The sequence below is a fragment of the Folsomia candida genome, unplaced genomic scaffold, assembly GCF_002217175.1.
Source record: "Folsomia candida strain VU population unplaced genomic scaffold, ASM221717v1 Fcan01_Sc021, whole genome shotgun sequence".
Lineage (NCBI taxonomy): Eukaryota > Metazoa > Arthropoda > Collembola > Entomobryomorpha > Isotomidae > Folsomia > Folsomia candida.
This window is the reverse complement of record NW_019091213.1, coordinates 2,566,948-2,583,495: the sequence shown is the minus strand read 5'-3', so window position 1 is coordinate 2,583,495 and position 16,548 is coordinate 2,566,948. Positions and strand designations below refer to the sequence as shown.

Genomic DNA, 16,548 nt, shown 5'->3' with positions numbered 1-16,548 from the left:
ACTAAAAAATGGTATCTGTATATGTAAATGTGGGACAAAAAATAAATGCAAAAAAGTTGCACCAATATGGCTTGCATATCATGTGAATCTGATACGTGGGTATGGTATCAAATCAGATTGAAATTTTCTCTCCCGACAAAAAATTAATTACGTAGAAAAATTACAAAATTCACACCCATTTATGCAGTTTAACAATAAAACGCCATATTCAGATTTTTAAGTTTTTTCCTCTCCTTGCAGTGACACAAATCCATAAAATCGCGTGTTCGGTTTATGACTTACTTACCTAAACTTGTGTACATGCAATTTCCGTGCGTCGTTTACCGGATGTTACTGCAGCAGTAATAACATATAATAACACCAAGTTATCCCTATAATAATGTGTTATAAGTAATATTATGTTATGGAAGAGAGATAAATGGTTACATGTCCGAATTGCCAGCAGTATGTCAGTAGAAGAAAGTACGTCAATTGACATGCAGTCAATTTATGCATAATAAAAGTTGCCTTGCAAGACTCAAGGCCTGATTTAGAGAATCATGTCAAATTATTTATGAAATAACTATCAGATAATCTGGTAATTGAATTCAAATTAGTACGGATTATCCGTTTTTACCAAATTGATTGGAAGTAAATGCTACTATGTACGATGCGATTTCTGCTGGATCAAATTCACTGATCAAATCTTCAAACAAGGCGACGAGTTACTATCAGAATTTCGTATTGCTTACAAAATTATGGATCAAGCCAATTCAATATGATCTGCTAAATATCGCCCAAAATTATTTGAAGGGTTATTTCCTTGACCTTTACACAAGTTTTGGTCCACAATTAAATTTCTCAAAGGCTAAAGAAAAATATATTTGGATTATATCTCGAATACTGGTGGATTATTTATGTACACAAAAGGTGTTTTATACCACAAAAGGTAAGGTGCCACACTTTGAGGTATCAACATCAAAATCATTAAGCCCGAAAAAACACTATTTCATTGTAGATGTACCTCTAATTAATTATTCACATTAATTTTTGTCACATTTTTATTCAAGTTTTGTAATCCATGATTTTTCCAAATGAAGTTTGAAATTGTTACGGTAAGTTCCGGAAATCCCATCTCCTTTTGCTGCTCCCATGAATTGTCTCATTTTCCCATGAGATTTCCATCATCAACAAACACACTCCACTTTAAAGAGTGTCATCATACGTCGTGATATCCGTATCAAATCTGAACAAAGCTACTCCTACCTCCTTATTTGCTAACAGTATCTCACATTTTGCACAATTAAATCAATGTCACTGCCAAGAAGAAGCCTCGTCGACAAAACTCCACACTCAAGTACGTGCACCCACCAGGCAAATAATGATTGAGATGACGAGAAGATTGCCACCCTCATTTCAATAAACTTCATTTCATTTTTTCCATTCAAGCAGCAAAAACATGCCATTTCTTGCGTGATGCTAGATAAGAAGAGTTGTTGTTACCCTCATTATTGCGTGTGCATGTAACTCGACGTGAGATGCGGTGTGACTCTGGCTTTGATGTAAAAAGAGAGAAATGCCAACAGAACTGTCGGATCGGGTAGTACTTGAGTGAGAAGTGGAATAGATGATGATCCCCCCGACGAGGTGCATAAAAAAGGTGACCCAAATCTCATTTTTTGTTAGACCAGCATTGTCGGCGTGTTTTTTCAGTTGTGCGGATAATAATGAGATCTGTTTTGCATGGCACAATTCCTAGTTTCCCTTTACCTGCGTTGGAAAATAAAAGAGAATTTGCATCCTGCAGGCTTGTCTCACTCCTTGATGATAACATTCTATCAATTCGTAGAGATGAATGTGCTATTTTGAGATGTGGACGACGAGCCGAGTGATCATCTTTGTCGTAATGATGATGTTATTATAGCTTTGAGAATCGCTGCTTGGTCCACTTTCATGGTCGTCTCACAATAAAAGAAATCATGTCAGAAGAAGACGTATCAAATCGGTTATGAGATTCAAGAGATGACAAAACCACCATATACTATTTGGGTTGGAGAGGCTATGTGTTCACCATTAGTTGTAAATGGGGACAGGATTAATTAGTGATAAATAATGAGATAATTAACGGAATATGATTATATACTTATTACTTATGAAAGACTTTCTGTCCGTTGCAGGCTGAATTTGGAACATGATTTATTTATTAGTCAGCAATTACATACATGCAGAATGCAATTTGGGTGCATAGAGGATAATAGAGTTTAAAATTGTACAAATTCGCTGAAAACTGCAACAATTATACAGTAATTTTTCGAAAAGGGATACTGCCATGAATTTTTTAAAAAAGTAATAATTGGTGTGTCCACTCGACACAAAAAAACCTACTGAATCGAATCGGACTGATGAATGAATGATCTTTTACATAAGAAAGAATGCAAGTTTTTTGGTGTCATTTACCACACCTGCTGCTGGTTTTAAAAAAAACATGCGGTGCATTACCATTTATCATTTGCATCACCCTTATTTTTATCCAAATTTGTATTCTTATCTTGCATTCGGACCCACTCTTTGGAAAAATATCGATTTGTATGCAAAATTCGTAAAATAAAATCACTGTTACTTGCCATTCATTCTTTATTTGATAACTGAAAATTTAAAATTATAACAGTTTGTGTAAGTAATTATCTACTTATTTCCTGGTAGGTAAATATTTTTAATTTCTTGTGGTTTTTACATCCATATTTCTCTATTTTGTTAAACTATTCTACGCTACAAGATTTGTCTGGCGGTTTTGGTAATCATGATAATTTGGCCTTGATAATAAGAGGATAATTTACTCTTTAATTGGGGTAAATGTTAGTGCATGCTACACAATGTAAGAGGGTAGACTAGTACATAAGTAGCAAGGCTTTGTAAAATGCAAAATCCCAACAGCAAACATTTTAAACAATATAGCACAATTAAAACATAAGTAGATTAACCAAACAAATGCTATATTTTAAGAGTGAACAATGCCAGCAATCACTTCCATATGTCACCCGTAGGAAGACTTTGAGTTTAGGCTATTGAAATCATCACCGGGATATAAATCAAGAATCATGATACAAACACAGAAGAACTCGGATCCCAAAAAAGTCAACAGTTGAAATCAAAATGTCAAGAATAAAGAAAACTGCACACTCATCTTCTGTATAATGCACCCCATTAAGCCATATTATTATTATCATAAACACCACGTCAACAGTCTGAAAAAGAAGTATAATTCTTTGGAACGGGAAAAATAAACGCGACAGTTGGAGAGTGACTTGAGAAAGATTAGACACTTCTTCTTGCGCCCCATTATCACCATATTAGCCAAATAGCAGTCATGCTGCATGGGTTTGGAGAAGGGATGGGAATTGAGCACGGTCAAAATTATTGAAGGAGAATATATTGTCATTGCAGTCATTACACGACAGATGCAAACCAGTCCTGGGCATGTAATTAGAACAGAGTAACTGACCAAATCAGCATATTTTTTAAATATAGGCATCAGTTGAAGTTATTGAGTAATGGAAAAGGCCTTTTTACACATGTATGTATATTAATACTACTGCTAACCAGATCAATTTTACCTTGGCTCAATGAGATCTATGTATTTAAGGAAGGACACGGCGAAAGCTGCCTGAATACTTTTTTTCCCGACACGAACTACTGTCTACAGAATTAGTTTGGTCGCTTGAGGTAAACACAGAGTTTTATCAATCAAGGTGTCATCTAAAACTATATTCATTGTCTTTCTTTGGAAATCTTCCTTTGTCAACTAAATATTTCGTAAACGTTTGGATGGTTCGTATGTATGGTTTGTCATTGCATAGAAAAATTTTGTGATTATTCTATCCAAGCCGTCCTGTGCATAATTAGGCGTGTGAGAGGTATGACAAATACCCTGCTCCTACTGCACTCGAAGCCAAGAGAAGGAAATTACACCACCACGAAAGAAACCCAAATATTCCTCGAAACACGACAGGACTGAACACCTAGAACAAAATTTTAGTTTACATAATTGTAAAATTGTGCACTATTAACCATCAACATAGAGTTAGTTTGGGTTAATAATTCGTTAAAACTTACAACTTTGAGTGATGATAAAGCTACAGAAAAATGCTCGGCAGCATATTTCACGTCATCTGTATCTGGCATCACGGAAGAGAAAATGGGGGAGGTTCCATTTGCACCAAAGTCGGCAGCTTTCACGGAACCGTTCCACGATCCACCTCCTCCTTAAAAAATGGGACAAATAGAACCATTAAAACATTTCATACTACAAAACAAACACCTAAATTCTTAACCTAACCCACTAACATATTTAAATGAGGAGTAATAAAAAACAAATTGGTCTTTTTAAAACGTAATAATTCCTGACTCAAATGGGCAACATAAAACTCATTGCTGTACACAACAACGCACTACATAAAGTCTAAATCTCAATACAAAACGTCATCTTTTTCTTTTTCAAAGTGCAACAAAAGCCTTTGAATTGCTTTTGAATTGCAACCATTAGGATTATGTTATGAGATTTGATGCCATCCTCAGCAATAATGGTACTCAAAAATTACGTGTAGCGTAATCGAAAATGCAGAAGCCATCATAAAAGCATCATTAATATTTGTAAGCATTCTGGGATGAAAATATCCCGAGGCAGGCACATTAAAAAATATTATCGCCAAGCATCACTGACTTTGACTTTGAGACTTGATTAAGTTTTGTGGTTTTCAAATTTGGGAACTCGGACAAGAACTTGGGAATATGTACAAATGGAAAGAGTAGCAATTTGTGTAATAATAATATTCTTTTTCTTCTCTGCCGAGAAGACGAGGAGCGACGAGACGACTACTTTTTTGGTAGCATAAGAAATAATAAATTGAGGGTGAAAAACCAACAAAGAAAAAGTTTATCATTGTTCAGATAAAAAAAACTGTCATTGTTAAACAGGAGCTGCAATGAAGTGGGATTCTTCTTCTGTGTATAAAATCTATCTAATTGAAACTGAAAAAGCATTTGAATGAGTGGGTAATAAATTAAAACTCCCGTTACATAATGAGCAGACCACACCAACCAAATAATAAATGCATCCTCTCAAGAAAAGATCAACAATGGGAATAGCAAAACAACAGATCATGCCAAAAATATACAGAAACGTTCCAAACAATGAGTTTAGAGAAGAATCTCCCTTTTTACCGGATATTCGTACGGGATAATATGGAAATCTTACACACATAACCAATTGCACAATGGTATGACATAAAACGGAAAGCATGCATATTTAGAAATGCAGGGCTTTGGTCACCTTTTTTTGAACCAGCAAATAATAAATAAATACATAATATTCATACCTAAAGTTTTATAAAGGAAGGTACAATGAAGGACAATCAGAATCGGCGTTATGTACTGCAATGCCACGATGCAGAGGTAGTAGTACACACCGGCAACCTGAAACAACACAGATAACATACTTAATCAGTTGTATTGCCTTTTTTGAAAAGCAGGAGAAAAATATTCCCACGATAATATTATACCTTTTTCTGGAGGTCAATATTCAAAATGCGTCCAGCCTCTTTGTGCAGTTCAGTCAGTCTATCTTGTGCAATGTTGAGGAACGCTTGGAGAAAGTAAGGCATCATGGCTACGCGTAAAACTACCATCAACACAACAAGCACAAGTCGGAAAGTTTCAAATTGCTCCTCAGTCATTCTAATACATTAAAAAAGTACATAATTAATTACATAGTCAGGTTGTTAGTTAAAGTCAACTGACAAAGTGCTGCATCTAATACTCACAAAGCTGGAGAACGGCCAAAGGAATTTGTAAATAAGTCACGACCAATAGGACGAATCTGTATGACAATTTCAAGTCAGTATGTGCGTACGAATACATAAAAACAACCCCAACCTACATTAGATGATGATACTTACCCACATAGCTACCACGATCAAGGGCGACACAAATGATAAGTTGAGCAGCAGTTTAATAAATGGACGGCCTTCGCAGTACCTGAAATATAATATTTTGTTTAGATGTCAATAACTTAATTTAAACAATGTTTATGCTGAATATTAATTTTTAACCCACTTTAAACTATCGTAAAACATTCTGCTCATCCTGATTCCAGGAAAGGTGAATAAAACTCCGAGCATTCCACCTGCCACGGCTGAAAATGACGGAATAAAGTTTATTATGTTTTTCGTTAAGCCTTTCAATGTTTTATGTGTTATTATTTGAGATAAGAAAAATCATACCTGCTGTAAACTTGATGAGAAGCTTGGAGGCTGGACCACTACGAATGAATAGTTAGTTGATATTTTGTCAATCATTAGACGTTTTTGAAAGCATGAGCTTAGTAAGAGACTTACGCTGTTGGAAGTCCTTGTGCCTGTAAAAACGCGGAGGCGTGATCGTGAAAGCTTTTATATGCTGGGTCCACTCCCACTTCCAAGTTGCTCTCATCAATGATAAGAATAATCATGGCCACGAGTAGATAAATTCCCCCCATCACCATACACATGGCTCGTTCTCCCATCACTTCGTCCCCACGAAAATATACGGCCGTCACAGAACACAAAACTTTGCTACACGGAGGAAAAGGAGGACCATATTTAATTACAATTACACTAAGGAAATGATAAATTTATATTTAGTCAACTTACAGGCAAAGGCCTAATGACAAGAAACACCAATATACCGACAAGTTCATTTCGTCTTGTGGGACATTAAAGAAAGCGTAGTAAATCTAAAACAGATCAAGTCATTAGCTAACTACTTTCTTTCGCACAGCAATTATCCATTACTTACCTCAGTGACTATGTAAAGTAATGTGGCGTACACTGTATAATCCAAAACCCAGTGATATTCTGAATAAAATCGTAAATGAATCACTTCTACGGGTGTCACTTTTACTGTTTCTAACTATATTAAAAAGAGAGATGAATTTATAACCGCAATTTCCCATCTCATTATTATTATTACAGTGGAAACTTTGAGCTTACAGTAATGTCCAAATTTTTTGGAACGTGAAACGTGTTTGGACTTTTATAGTCATCCTTATTCCCTTTCTTGCCCTTCCCTTTTCCACCCCCAGACATGTCTTTTGGTACACCTGCCATTTCTCGAAGCTCCGTATCTGTAGGGTGTAGGTAACGGATAAGCCTATTTATGAAACAAATTCAACATTAGAAATTGTCACAATTAGTAAATATTAGTTATCACAGCAGAATATATAACTCGTACCCAGTATTGCACAACAAGTATCGAGCTAGGGACAGTGTTCCTCCCAATTTCGAAATGATACTTGCCACTATCATGGAAAAGGCTAGCTGAATTCCAAATATGGCCTAAAATATTTAATTACATTACAAATAATTAGAAATAATTTTTTTCACTAGATTTCTGGCTAGTTTAATTATCAACGTTAGTTGTTCCTAATAAAACCAATAATAATAAATGAAAGTTAGAGTAATAAACTTACCATTTTAAGTAATTACAAAAAATATAAATCGGCGAATGGGTCAAATGCTTTCACGTCACTCCACAATTATTCAATTTCTTCCACACAGAGGTCCAAATTTGTCACTCACTCTATCACACTTTCTCTCTGGCACTGCTCGAAAAGAAAACCCTCACATTGCTGAAAATGGACCAGATTTTGAAAATACCTAACTTTGCAGAAATAAAAAAAACCAAAACAAAATTAGAGCAGCGGCATAGAATTGGAGATTTTGAGGTTTGCCGGGGAAGTATTTTTGGCCCGAACTTGCACAGGTCAGGGGAGAATTCACCCTCCACGAAGAAGGGGGACCCCTTATCAGAAGAGTGTCGCAGCTTATCTGAAATAAAATTTCTAGAAATTTTCAGTCTTATTGAATATCTGATGGGGCTACGTGTCAGTTGATGAATGGTCCCTTGGCTCGCCATTCCAGCACATATTCGCCGCAGTTTGATCTTCACTATAACAGCAGAGAAGAGAGACGTGTGATTTGGTGATAAATTTTGTCTGCTCAAATTTCAAAAATTTAGAAAACTTGAAAATTTTGTAAGTTAAAATTTTATAATACACTTTTTGGTAAGCATAATAGAGTTGATAGATTATAGATTCTGAAATTCGTGAGTTTCCTATTTCCTGTATATGTTTTAATGTTTTCCAATTTAGTATTTTGAAAATTAATTCGTATAAAAAGTTATTTGTGCTTCACTTCGCACTTTATACTTTAAAGAATTTGCTTGTACGTGAAACGTGACTTACACGTAGATATATTTGGGTTAATATTATTGCACTTTTTAGGTGATCGCCTGGACCTTTATTGAAATCGCCAACATGTCGAAATCGAAAGGCATCGGGCTTTCTGGACTGAGCTGGTCTAGTGCTAAGAAGCATCCAGCTGTAAGTTCAAAGTTAAATTAACAAACGTTTTATGGAATCTAATCTCTGTATCTCTTAATTAGATTTTACCCATCTACGCCCTAATGGCGGCTGGGGCCTTGTTGGCTGGAGGCTACATCTTCCGTCTTGCTACCAGAAGCCCGGACGTTACATGGAATAGAAAAACCAACCCGGAACCTTGGAATGAGTATACTAACAAGCAATATAAGGTACACACACTAGTTAGTTACCCGAAAAGAATATGTGGTCTCTAAAGTTAAGTATATATTAATTAAACCTATTTTTTCAGTTTGTCGCTTCTGGTCGCGGTAAGTTGGTTATAACGAGAATATGCACCACCACCATTTAATAATAAACTATATATGCAGATAAGTAATTATTCATTGTGTCATAATTTGCAGACTACACGGAAGGAAGCCCTGCTCCCAAGTACAAGTAAAAAGCCGGAGAACAATGGGAGTGGTGAATGAAATCAAAATATCTTGCAACGCAATTCAATCCAGCTATGTTTCACCACCACCATAGAAGCAGAATAGTCCATCAAGTTAGCTAGCAAATTGATTCAACTATAAGAATATATAAACTGTAAACTGCTAATAGCGTAAATCTAAATCCTTGTTTTTCAAGTGGGATAGCGTACCAAATCCCTTGTAATATTTCGGAATTAAATTTTGTCCAGTCAGTCATCCAGACAATTAAATTCCGACAAAATATGAGAATATAATAAATCCACCTGACACCTCATTGCTTGGTCCGTAAGAAATACTTATTCCAAACACTTCAAAGTTGAAACGCATTTACTACGATGATAATTTAAGTGAACAGTTTATTTATTTGGGTAAATCAAAACCTTCGTAATTAAAATTTAGAAATAGTAGTAGTTTTTACTAGTGAATTTACTGCCACATCGGGCAAGAAATAAACCCCTTACCCAAAATCGAGACTTGAAAATTACTAAATAATAAATAAACTATGCATTTGGCTCGTTAAATATCGCTGAATAAAGTAGTTTGACTATATAATTATTGATAGCAGTTTATTTGGATTTCGTAATTAGTTAAATCAAGGAAACAAACAAGATTAACGCGAATTCATAGTGATAGCATCCAAGTCATCTCCAGTTTGATTGATCTGAAGTTCGGTCAGGGTTTTAGAAAATCTAGTCCATTCATCAGGTCTTGGGTTGGCCAATTGCTAAAATGTATGAAAACCGACAAGTTAATAAAGTACTGAGCTACATTCCTTTACTCGGAATTGAGTAAAAAGTGACGCACCTCGCCCACATCATACACGGAAATTTTGCCCATGTCATCAGCAGCGACGACATGAAGACCAGACTGTGTCCATGAGACTCGGTTAAGGGCTGCAGGACCATCAACGGTCACTGTGGCAGATGGGAGTTCAGTGTCGTTGTTCAAATTCCACAAGTTCAGCTTGCCAGCACCGTCAACATCGGCTGCAAAAATATTAATAGTTATTAAGCACTTCAATGATTCTAGTAAATTTCTAGTAAATCTGTCCTTAATTCTCATATCTATATCAACTTTTAAACACTGACTAACCAAAGACTGAGGGATGGATGGGGGACCATGCAACGTCGTAAATGTAGTCTCCACCGACTTCAAATGAGTAAATGGGTTTGGTTTCCTAAAGGAACATTAATTAAATTAATATACTAAATTTATAAATATATAAATTTCTGAGAAGTTGGGTACCTTTAAACTCCATAATTTTACACTCCAATCAAAACTAGAAGTTAAGTATAAATGAGAAAAGTCTACAGCTCCAGAAGCATTGTGAGGGTGAATTCCAGTAATTGGTGCATGATGATGACCTTCAAAACTATCTAGAATTCCGGTTTTTGTTCCGTGACGGCAAGCTGTAAGCACACAATTGTAATTGAAATACAGACAAATTTGTAAATTACTTCGAATTAGGAATTAGTTTTACCTGTATAAACTGCCCCTTCTTCACTACCAATCACAAAATTGTTGACGCTTCCTTGTGGAAATGCCAAACACGTGGCTGGAAACAAAAATTGCATACTTCTTATTTGACATAATTACAAAAGCGGGCCATTTCTATAGATGATTGCCTCTACCTGCCACCGCTTTGTTCTGCTTATGCTGAAGATCTAAAATTTCCTGGGGTTGAGCCAACATGTCCAACGACCAAGAACACAGTTTCCCATCCGTTGAAATACTAATGACGTTGTGAGAATTTTGGGTACCGACTACTTTAAGGCAATAGACAGGATGCTGCAAATTATAAAAAAACTATTATTTTTCTTGAACCATATTTTGCCTTTTAGAGTGCATCATCTTTCTAACCGTATGAGCACTTGTCGTCAATGGGCTTCGCTGGACAGGTGTCCTCTTTTCTAAGCGATTGTCCCAAAGCACAATAGAGCCAGAATATGTTCCACCAAGCACAAGATTGGGATGAAATCTATAAAAAAAACAATACAAAATATATTTATTTGTAATTACGTAGTAGTTTGTAATTCATGCAAAATAATAATTGATAGACACTCACTTTGCAAACGACACAGCCGTAACTGATGACTGACAATGGAAAATAAACTCTGGAGTCGTCTTGTTGAACTTTGTATTCCACACGAGACAAACGCCGTCAGGTTCATGGGGCGAATCTTCATTGTTGGAATAACTTGCTGCTAAAAGTTCTGGATACTGAGCTGACCAGTCGAGACAGGTGACGCAGCGATTCTTAGACCACTTTTCATCGTAAAATACTCTGTTGAGGGATAATCTCGTGGCAGACTTTTCGTCACTAGAGTATATAAGACCAATTAAAATGAAATTAATATTCCTAATGCATTATTATCTGCAAGATTATTTTTAATACATACCTTGCATCATCTGAATCCGCAGATCGTGAATAATCAATAAAAATATCTGCATGTGGTTCGCACAAGGCTCGCTCCATGATTCGGACCGATTTATCGAAAAATCTTTGAAAGGGCTGCGACATGATTAGCACTTGTTTTTCCTCGTCACTCAAGTCCTTGGGTTTCTCAACTTTCTCCTCCTTCTCCTTCTTGGCCTCCTTTTCCGCGGCCGTGAGGGCAGGCTGGACGTCGACGGCTTGGGGGAAGCCGTGCGGCAATATTCCCGGAGGAAGCTTGTGCCCCCGATGGTCCATTGTGAGTGAGGAGTCCTCTTCGTCCGCTTGATGGTCATCATCAAAAGCCAATACTGTGTGTCAGCCATTTTTCACAGGACAAAATGGAAAAGAGAGAAAAAAACCAAACCAAAACCAATAAGGCGTTTGGAAGCTTATCCGAAGCGGGTAAAGCACTCGTTTCAAGTTAACCAAAAACCGATAAAGATTCCAATAAAGGCTGAAAGGGGTTCCGTTATTTATTCCCCCTCCAAGGTTTTTTTGGTTTATCTTTTGTACGGTAACTTTTTGCAAATAAATTACTTTCCGTCACTTAACAAAAATATTTTGTGTGGTTCACAATTTTAGGTAATTACAAAACAACGTTATATTGCGTGGAGGTGCATTTGCATTTACCTTCTCTTCTCAATATGCTGCCAAGTTGTATAATAATTTACAATACAAGCTCTTAAAATTAAGCAGGTGGATGGATATCGGTTACCAATCGTTTAATATTATTTACTCAAGAGATTACTGCAATTACTTTCCAATTATTATTTTAGCAAAGCAAAAAATGATATGTAGCTGAACCCAAAAAAGAATTAAAATCGTGACACAACTCAGTGAATACGAGTGTTAAGAAGTGGAGTTGGGTACAAAAAGTATAAAAACGGTGTTAAACATGTAAAAATAAATCATAACTTTAGCCCGTGTAAAATTTCTCCAGTTATTAGTAGACCACACCATACATACATACATAGTAAAATTGCACATTAATTAGAACAAAGCTGTATACATACTTTCCGACCAACAACGGGGACAAGGTGCAAACTTGAGCAAGTATTTATAGCCAGCATTCGCGAATTTGCAAAAATGTTACCAACCAAAAGATTAGGATTAAGAACAAGACGCAATGGTGAAGATGTTCTACCTGCAAACTCGTCATCCCATTCTAACATCCCAATAGATGGGTTTAGATTGTATTCGTCTAAAATGGAGAATAGAAATAAAAATGTCCTTTTAAAAGGAGGCATTAAGTTTAAAGATTCTTGAAAAAAGGCAATTAAAAATGTGGGGAAATAAATAAAAAATAACGTAAAAAGTAAAATATTTGATACTTGTGTAAACAATCCGCGATACGTATAATTCAATAATTGCTTTTTATATGGCGTAATTAAAAATGAGACAACTTATTACTTTGGGAATGCAGATTCAAAATGAGAGAGATAAGAAATTGTATAGCCCAGCAGACCATTGAGATTTTTTTTAGCTCAGCCGAAGCTTTCTTCTAAATATACATACATAATTACTAAATAATAATCTAAACAAACCAACAAATAATAGCACAAACAATATAATAAACCCATCACCCAAAGAATCAAAACTAAAGATAAGTAAACGCAAAATGCACAACCACGAAATGATTCAACTTATTATCTGACCCATGTATTGCAGATTTAAATTCTGGCAACAACTTTTTATGAAATGGTAAGAATTACAGTTTAACGAATCACTCAGGAATAACGAACGACAAATTAACGGAAGTATATAAAGTGACTTTTGCAATGCTTTCTGACGACACGGTACGACAGACAAGACGAGGACTTACCGTAATAGTCGAATGCATGGGCTACGAAATTAAACAAAAAAAGAGTCAACAATCAATCAATAGTTCTATCTAACAAGTACTCAAGTCAAGTCTCTCAAAATCTCTACACACTCAACTAACTACATAAATATTTGCTAACTACAACAACTAGTAAAGTTAAGACGATGTAGTCTTTGAAAATAAATATTAAAAAAACTGACTGATGAAATATGTGGTTTGCATGCCGGCTATGTAATTTAGTTCATGCTGGACAACAATCAAATAAACTTTGAGCTTGTCAAAGACAGACTAATAGCGTAACGCACTGGACAAATTGTACATTTAACGTTACAACAATTTCATCATAAATTCAATTGAGTTTGCAAACCCAAAGCGTTCTCTCATTTTTCAGCTTAATCGCCAGCAGCAATTTTTTTGCAATGGAGTATAAAACAATTTACAATACTCAATGACTGACATGTGTATCAAGTACAAAATTCATTTGGAAATATTAAGCCATATTTATAAGCAGTAATTTTGAAAATGACGATAAAGAATTCGTAAAAAACTGGAGGGTATATATATGAGAAACATATAATGAACGATTTAAAGACAACTTGTTTGCCCAAACCAACAGACGTACCTTTTCGTGGTTTCAGCCACATATCATAGTAGGCTTTGCATAATAGGAAGTCAGATCATAATTTAATTATTTATATGAAATTTATCCCACAAAACGAATAATCGTAGAAATTCAATAATTTTCTCAAACAGATTTCACCCTATCAAATATGAATTCGGTTATTGTGCAAAGTTCAATTTACTAGTCGAATGACATATTTTCAACCGAGGAGTTCAAACGGTACATTGTAAAAAAGCCGTGTTTTAAAAGTATATCTGTAAATCTAAATTCTAAAGGATTTGAAGGAAGTACATAGATCTACTCTGAACCAACTGTGTAACCAAGTTAAAGAGGTCGAAAGATTTATTGGAGACTTACAGTCCCTATGATCAGGTCCACTTTGCGCAGTCTGCGTCTCCTTAGAGTACGCAACTTTTTCTTGGGCAGGAATGTTCGTTTGGGTCACTTGGGTCACCACGAGTTTAACTTTTTTCCTAATTAACAAACCAATAATCAATATCACAACTGGGATAGAATTTGTTTGCAATACAAATATTTCTGCCATACTTTTGACTATCATCACTCCTCAAGGATCCATCCTTCCCGTCGTGCGGTAAGCTGGAGTCTGGCGACGGGACCATCGAGTTTAAACTGTGCATTGCTTCTGAAAAAATCATTCATTTATTAACTAAAATGAAATTCCAAATTCTGATCGGTGACTTTCAGTATAATTCTTACTGGACACGGGATCAATATTGAAAGAGCCCAGCATTTTATCCACATCATCCATCGACAGCGACGCTCCCGCATCTCCACCAGCACCAGGATCCTACATCAACAAAGAATTAAGATTACAATATTTCGAAATAAACATTCACGACAGATTCCCACATTAAAATAAAATATTTCTAAACATTACGATGCCTTTTTGGATATTTGTTGGGCACGAGTTTTTACGCGTTCTTCTCGCTCTGCGCGCATAGCATTAATTCGTGCCTGCTTCCTCTCTTTCTCCGCTTTCCAATTTTTTGAAGATGGTAACATTTTCAGTTTTGTTATAATGATGGATAAGAAGACGAAACTAAAAACACAATCGAGAATACTCTGTCTTTGTCGATCAATCTTCTGTCATCGAATATTGAGCCCAAATATTGAATCTAGTAATAAGTTGAACTGGATGAAGGTAGCGTAGTGTACTTGGATTACAACTTTTTATCGCACACCCCAAATCTGATCTGATATTGATTTATGTTGCAAATTGATCAATATTACCTGACAGCACAATATTACGTAAAATAATACTACTTTAGAACAATTGGAACACAGACGCTGAACAGAACAAGTGATAAACTGCCAAATTGCCAAACATTAATATGAGATCGTCTTGTCGTCGAAAACAACAGACTTTGCTACAATATGTTGCAATACTGTTTAGAAACGGTTATAAATATAATAACCTTTCTGTGGTGATCTGAGGACATGCATATTGATGACGTGTATATAGTTGTAGCACGCACAAACAAATTGAGCAGTTATACTATACAAATGAACAACATCTAATTTACTTAATTGCAGGAATGCCAGATGAGAGTTGGCATTATATAAGTAGGTAGCTGATCTAGTTAACAAAGTAAATCCCAATTTAACACGAAACGCTAAATGTCACTATATCTAAAAGCTAAACCAAATTATCTGTCAGACAGATTTTTAAATCGCTGAATGAAATGAAAAGTAAAAAGAAATGCACACTTATATTCTTATTTAAATTGCCAAACAATTCATATTCTGAAGCTATAAACGTTTGGAATAACACTGACTGACTGAAACCAACAGATTTCTCATGCATCCCAAACATTTTAGCTTCATCATCATTTACAAAAAAACGACATCACGAAAAGTATATCGAAATTCAACGCATTCGCCTCGTTACTCGTGTTTTTATGTCGAAAAGCCAGATACTTGAAGCGTAAATAACATCAGTCTGTCTGTAACAGAACCACAATGTCCAACCCAAGAATAATGTGACAGACCAAGAATCACGAAAAAACCTGCAAATAAAATGCCTGGAGCAACTGCCATCATTCTTTTCTATTACATATTATGCGCAAAGCGTCAATACCGTTTTTTGCCGAGTTTTAAATCTCGCTAGTTTTTAAGCTATGCAATTCTGGGAGAAACATGGTTGCCGGCAATTGTACACCAATTCCATACAATAAAATACAGCAATAATTAAGCAACTGACTGCCAATCAATAATTAAATAAATATAAACGCCCAAAAAACGAAGAAATAACTTGCCAAACTTTTGAGCTGTGAATTTCTTTCGCGTTCCGTCCTCATGCGCTCTTTCTCCTCCCTAATCGCATTTAACTTTGCGCGTTTCCGCTCCAATTCTGCGCGACGGTCAGCCATCCTTTCTTCTTGAGCTGATCCCAATTAATTTGATTCGAAAAACAACACCGTAAACTAATTTAATCTTTGAAGTTGTATGTAACAATCAAATCAAACCATTGCAGGTGTTCAACGACTATTGTTGACCAATGATTGTTGGAGAGCAACAATGAACTGGCAACCAGTCTGAAGGTTGATAAGTCTAATCACTCGATAAGTTGTAAAATTAATAATTCCACTGCAGTTCAGTTTTTCTGTGAGTCAATAATAATTACTAAATAATAATAATAATAAGAAGAAATCCGGGCAAATGAGGGGATGAGCTGTCAAGAAGTAGTACGCGAAAACTCCAGTAGACGCCGCACAAGCTCGCAAATCCTATTTGCACCATGATGAAAATGAGATTTTGAGAATCTCAATTTGTGTAAAATCA

The 16,548-nt window shown here is 35.7% G+C and overlaps 3 protein-coding genes across 14 annotated transcripts; 1 reads left to right on the top strand and 2 right to left on the bottom strand.

The window, feature by feature from the left end:
• Positions 1-2,594: 2,594 nt before the first annotated feature.
• On the bottom strand, positions 2,595-7,742 carry LOC110858495 (transmembrane protein 161B). The gene is made up of 14 exons (XM_022107301.2): positions 7,484-7,742; positions 7,246-7,349; positions 7,005-7,164; positions 6,811-6,924; positions 6,666-6,748; positions 6,372-6,587; positions 6,258-6,295; positions 6,091-6,169; positions 5,934-6,012; positions 5,799-5,854; positions 5,538-5,712; positions 5,355-5,451; positions 4,093-4,241; positions 2,595-3,998 (listed from the first exon to the last, which is right to left on the bottom strand). Exons 1-14 carry the CDS (start codon positions 7,484-7,486, stop codon positions 3,879-3,881), a joined length of 1,473 nt encoding a protein of 490 aa, XP_021962993.1. The 5' UTR covers positions 7,487-7,742; the 3' UTR covers positions 2,595-3,878.
• A 164-nt stretch (positions 7,743-7,906) lies between these two features.
• Positions 7,907-9,139, top strand: LOC110858309 (cytochrome c oxidase subunit NDUFA4). 2 transcript variants are annotated; one of them, XM_022107019.2, is made up of 5 exons: positions 7,907-8,047; positions 8,297-8,395; positions 8,458-8,604; positions 8,685-8,703; positions 8,797-9,139. In XM_022107019.2, exons 2-5 carry the CDS (start codon positions 8,330-8,332, stop codon positions 8,832-8,834), a joined length of 270 nt encoding a protein of 89 aa, XP_021962711.1. In that variant the 5' UTR covers positions 7,907-8,047; positions 8,297-8,329; the 3' UTR covers positions 8,835-9,139. The 2 variants fall into 2 exon arrangements, with proteins under 2 accessions (XP_021962711.1, XP_021962712.1); XM_022107020.2 differs by having other exon boundaries at positions 7,973-8,077.
• A 265-nt stretch (positions 9,140-9,404) lies between these two features.
• LOC110858307 (cytoplasmic dynein 1 intermediate chain) lies at positions 9,405-16,442 on the bottom strand. Of its 11 annotated transcripts, none has more exons than XM_022107012.2 (15): positions 16,023-16,442; positions 14,464-14,554; positions 14,293-14,389; positions 14,104-14,219; positions 13,747-13,779; positions 12,447-12,503; positions 11,265-11,610; positions 10,931-11,185; positions 10,726-10,843; positions 10,497-10,653; positions 10,346-10,420; positions 10,111-10,274; positions 9,958-10,042; positions 9,670-9,851; positions 9,405-9,589 (listed from the first exon to the last, which is right to left on the bottom strand). In XM_022107012.2, the coding sequence occupies exons 1-15, from the start codon at positions 16,134-16,136 to the stop codon at positions 9,476-9,478; spliced, it is 2,004 nt and encodes a 667-aa protein (XP_021962704.1). In that variant the 5' UTR covers positions 16,137-16,442; the 3' UTR covers positions 9,405-9,475. The 11 variants fall into 11 exon arrangements, with proteins under 11 accessions (XP_021962704.1, XP_035714680.1, XP_035714682.1 ...); XM_035858787.1 differs by lacking the exon at positions 16,023-16,442 and adding an exon at positions 14,650-15,117; XM_035858789.1 differs by lacking the exon at positions 16,023-16,442 and adding an exon at positions 14,650-15,116 and having other exon boundaries at positions 11,265-11,583.
• Positions 16,443-16,548: the final 106 nt, after the last annotated feature.

Bases quoted from the DNA above. Each gene is read 5' to 3' on its own strand.
- LOC110858309 (XM_022107019.2), top strand. From the start codon at position 8,330: ATGTCGAAATCGAAAGGCATCGGGCTTTCTGGACTGAGCTGGTCTAGT. The intron at 8,396-8,457 runs GTAAGTTCAAAG...TCTCTTAATTAG, and splicing joins GTGCTAAGAAGCATCCAGCT to ATTTTACCCATCTACGCCCT.
- LOC110858307 (XM_035858787.1), bottom strand. From the start codon at position 14,769: ATGTTACCATCTTCAAAAAATTGGAAAGCGGAGAAAGAGAGGAAGCAG. The intron at 13,780-14,103 runs GTAAGTCTCCAA...TATTATGCAAAG, and splicing joins TGGACCTGATCATAGGGACT to CCTACTATGATATGTGGCTG. The intron at 10,275-10,345 runs GTAAAACTAATT...GTGTGCTTACAG, and splicing joins AGAAGGGGCAGTTTATACAG to CTTGCCGTCACGGAACAAAA.
- LOC110858495 (XM_022107301.2), bottom strand. The intron at 6,013-6,090 runs GTGGGTTAAAAA...ATTATATTTCAG, and splicing joins ATGTTTTACGATAGTTTAAA to GTACTGCGAAGGCCGTCCAT. The intron at 4,242-5,354 runs GTATGAATATTA...CCATTTTTTAAG, and splicing joins CTTCCTTTATAAAACTTTAG to GAGGAGGTGGATCGTGGAAC.